Source organism: Colobus angolensis, unplaced genomic scaffold (genome assembly GCF_000951035.1).
Source record: "Colobus angolensis palliatus isolate OR3802 unplaced genomic scaffold, Cang.pa_1.0 Scaffold12, whole genome shotgun sequence".
NCBI classification, from domain to species: domain Eukaryota; kingdom Metazoa; phylum Chordata; class Mammalia; order Primates; family Cercopithecidae; genus Colobus; species Colobus angolensis.
In genome coordinates this window covers 11,530,851-11,534,735 of record NW_012113141.1, presented here as the reverse complement: position 1 = coordinate 11,534,735, position 3,885 = coordinate 11,530,851, and the positions used below count along the sequence as shown (strand labels likewise).

General features: G+C 47.1%; 1 protein-coding gene across 1 annotated transcript in view; it reads left to right on the top strand.

The window, feature by feature from the left end:
• The window catches only part of POLR3A (polymerase (RNA) III (DNA directed) polypeptide A, 155kDa), a 48,735-nt gene that overhangs the window by 34,273 nt on the left and 10,577 nt on the right, over positions 1-3,885 (top strand). Inside the window, exons 19-21 of the mRNA XM_011929689.1 lie at positions 2,122-2,208; positions 2,296-2,378; positions 2,919-3,089. Of these exons, the coding sequence (XP_011785079.1) occupies positions 2,122-2,208; positions 2,296-2,378; positions 2,919-3,089 (341 nt within the window). The remainder of the gene's footprint in view (positions 1-2,121; positions 2,209-2,295; positions 2,379-2,918; positions 3,090-3,885) is intronic.

The following is a 3,885-nucleotide window of genomic DNA, read 5'->3' as shown; positions in this document are numbered from 1 at the left end:
GCCTCCCAAAGTGCTGGGATTACAGACATGAGCCACCACACCCAGCTGGTAAAACTTCTTAAATAAAAAGCCCTTTCTATGTAGAACAATGATTGGGCTGCAGGGTCACCCTCCGTGGGTCTCTGCACTTTCTCAGTGGGAAGAAAGAGAGTTGGCCAACACAGGCAGTCATGAGGAAGCAGTATTCATGGGAACTGACGGCCAGAATGTGATGGGCCCCCGAGGTAGCCCCTTGGCTGCCGGGCTCCTGGGAGACAGATGGAATTTCCCAGTAGGCAAAGATTACATTGAAGAAACCCCTGTTCAGAGAAAAGACTTTGAAGAAAGCATCTGACTTCCTGGAGAGGTTGGTTGCCTTGGCCAAGCACTGACCTCATTCAGCCCTTCAGTGCCCTCTGCTCTAGGGTGGTGGGACTAAAGCCATGCCACCTCACAGGGAGGTCTTGCCAAGTTGGGCAGCAGCTGGCTGGGAAAGGCATAAGACCATGTGGACACAGATGCTAAGGCTATTTAAACAAGAACATAAAGTTCTAGCGTTTTGCTTGTAGAAAGGGTAGTCACTAGAAATGGCTAGTTAGGAGGCTAATGAGATTTCTTTTTGCAAGGTTAGGACGGAATGGGGCTAGGAAGTCTTAAGCTATCTGTGGGTACCTTACAGGATTTTATTTTTGCGAAAATGCGCTCCTGGTTCAGGCTTAGGCATTTTCAGCCATGCAATAGGCTGAGTGGACTTTGGGCAAGGCATGCTGGCCTTCTCTCTGGGGGACCCTCAGCCTACCCCAGAATCAAGAAACAACCTCACGAGGCTTCTTAGCCACCACATAATGCAGTCTGCCCTCACCCTGTTTGTCCTCCATGTGTGGGCGTCTGTAGTCATCCACCCACACACAGCAGCTGGATGCCAGAGTGCCATTCACGCTTACTGCCACTGTGATTTCCTTGCTGCTACAAAGGAGGGGCAGTCTATCTCCTCTTCCCCATATTCTCAGAGACTGTCCTGTCCCTGGGCCACACCAGAGCAGCCAATGCCGGCTCCCAGGATGGCAGGATAATGGCCTCTGGAGGACAGTTGCTACTGCATGGCAGGTGCCATCAGCTCACCCTGAGAAGTGCTTTAAGAGCCACTCTACTACCCCGGAGTAGCCCTTGATGATAGACCCACTGTGAGCAGGATGTTAACTTCTCCTCTGTAAGTGCTCCTTCCCTGTGAGCGCTCCCCAGGGGAAGGTGCTGGCTGATCCTGGCTTTAGGAGTGGTGGTGGGCTGGGTCTCTTTCATAGACACTCTGTAAATCCTAAAACAGATAGTTTTACCCATTTGAGTGGTCACCAGAAAACCGGAGTCAGGGCTGTAGTCTCTAGCCCTGCTCTGATCTTCCACCTGTGTATTTTTCACCTTCTTGCTCTACTTGGTCATCCTCCTGGGGCTGAGAGTGCTATTCTTAAATACAGTGGGAATCGCAGCATATACCGATGCTTCACATCTGGCTTTGACAGTGGTTTCCAGGAATCCTTACAGACTTCTAATTGTGTGTGGGAAGAGAGCATAGGCCTAGGCCTGTGGGGAGAGGTGGTTACCAGAGGGGAAAAGATAAGCTGGGTTTGGAGAGGGTTTTCTTTGAAATGAAGGTAAGCTCAAAGTGTGTTTGAAATGCATCAACTGTCAACAAAGCTATGTTTTAGTTGGTAGTATTTAAACTGATCATAATAGCTTCAGAAGAAACCCTCAAAAATTAATCTACAGAAGAAGAGTATAAATGCTGCAGTTGTACCTGTCCTGAACTGTGTTCTTATAGCCCTCATGGCACATTAGAGAGCAAGAATGAAGGCTCCCACGTGCTGTGTGGGCTCTGTAGATAGTGCCATGAGAGTGGTTGGAGGAGAAGGCCTTAGAGACACCGTAACCAATGGAGTGTGTGTCTGGGGTATGGACAGTGTGGTGTGTTCTTTGGAAAACCACTTTGTAGTAGAAGCAGTATCCAGATTGTGTCCTTTATACTATATATGGAGCTAACACTAAAATATGATAGACTTGTCATATACAACTGAGGTTTATGAAATGAATTATGTCATCTGAATGACTGTGAAACTTACAAATGATGTTTGCTGTGTAATCTTTCAGGAAATAAAAAAATTCATTAAGGGGGTCTCTGAGAAGATCAAGAAAACCAGAGATAAATATGGCATCAATGATAACGGCACAACAGAGGTAATATCCCTCCAAGACATGTTAGAACCCTGAGCTGTTTGTAGGTGCTGCCGGCCCTAACTCTATGCTTGGCTTATATTCTTCCAGCCCCGTGTGCTGTACCAGCTGGACCGCATCACCCCCACCCAAGTAGAAAAGTTTTTGGAGACCTGTAGGGACAAGTACATGAGGTAGGGATGCTTTTGTCTTTTACTGACTGTCATCCACATAGTTCTTACGTATCCCTTCTGTTTCTCCATGTGTACAAAACCCTGCACCAGCTCACGTGTTAACTGACAGTATTTGATCAGGTTCTGTCACATTTTCTCTAGGGGGTCTGATGAATTGCGAGGCTGAATCCTCCAAGATACGGAAATAATTGCAAGGAAATTTCTTAATGTCTTCTCCCCATGGGGAAACTGCTAATGAATATGGCAGATGCCACTGCTCTGTTTACCATCAGTACCATTGGTTAGCAGACCACTTAGATTTTCTGCATCTATTACATGCTGACCACAAGTAGCCATGCAGAATTGAGTGGCATTGCCATCCCCTCTCTTACCCCTGTCTGCACCTATGCCAGGCTCTTTCTCTGTCACAACCATACCCTTCCCGACCCTAATAGCATCTATATTCTCTGTTGAAAGGTGATAACCAGAAGCCTCTCCCCTGCAGTTTTGCTGGACTTTTCTTTGGCATGCTGCATTCTTATCCATACCTTTGCCTTCTAGGGCACAGATGGAGCCAGGTTCTGCAGTGGGCGCTCTGTGTGCCCAGAGCATTGGTGAGCCAGGCACCCAGATGACCCTGAAGACTTTCCACTTTGCAGGTGTGGCCTCCATGAACATCACCCTGGGCGTGCCCCGGATTAAAGAGATCATCAACGCTTCCAAGGCCATCAGGTGCCTGCTTTCATTTCCCTCTTGTTCCACACATGCCTGTGCTGTTTCTTGAGAAACAATGATCCTTGTGTCACATGCATATGTGTGATATCCTCATAGGACTGTGTCTCAAACTCTGGGTGGCATGCATGCTGTGTTAATCCTATTTTGGTTTTTAAAAAAGCCACTTAAGAAAAAGTCTAAACTGGATACAGTCAAAATAGAAGCAATGTTTTTTTTTATGGCCACAAGTAACATGAAGAGAGAAAATGTTAAAAATGACTGGAAAAACTGGAGCAATGTGTCAGTGGAGATGTCATCCTTTTGATGTCATTATTCCAGCCTAACTAGGCCTGACTGAAGTGTCTGCCACTTGGCCTGTGGTCATATTCTGTGAGCCCCTGGTGATTTCGTGATAGGATTTCTAGTTGATCTAAGGCTAGAAGAAATAGAAATGTTTTACAGTGCCTTTGATGACAAAAATCATGATTTTTACCTGTGATCTATATTTAACAAAATAATGATACATAGCATTAAATGAAAGATAGTCAGCTGGGCGCAGTGGCTCACACCTGTAATCCCAGCACTTTGAGAGGCTGAGGCGGGCGGATGATGAGGTCAGGAGATTGAGACCATCCTGGCTAACACGGTGAAACCCCGTCTCTACTAAAAATACAAAAATTAGCGGGGTGTGGTGGCGGGCGCCTGCAGTCCCAGTACTGGGGAGGCTGAGGCAGGAGAATCACTTGAACCTGGGAGGTGGAGGTTGCAGTACACCAGGATGGCACCACTGCACTCCAGCCTGGGCAACAGAGCA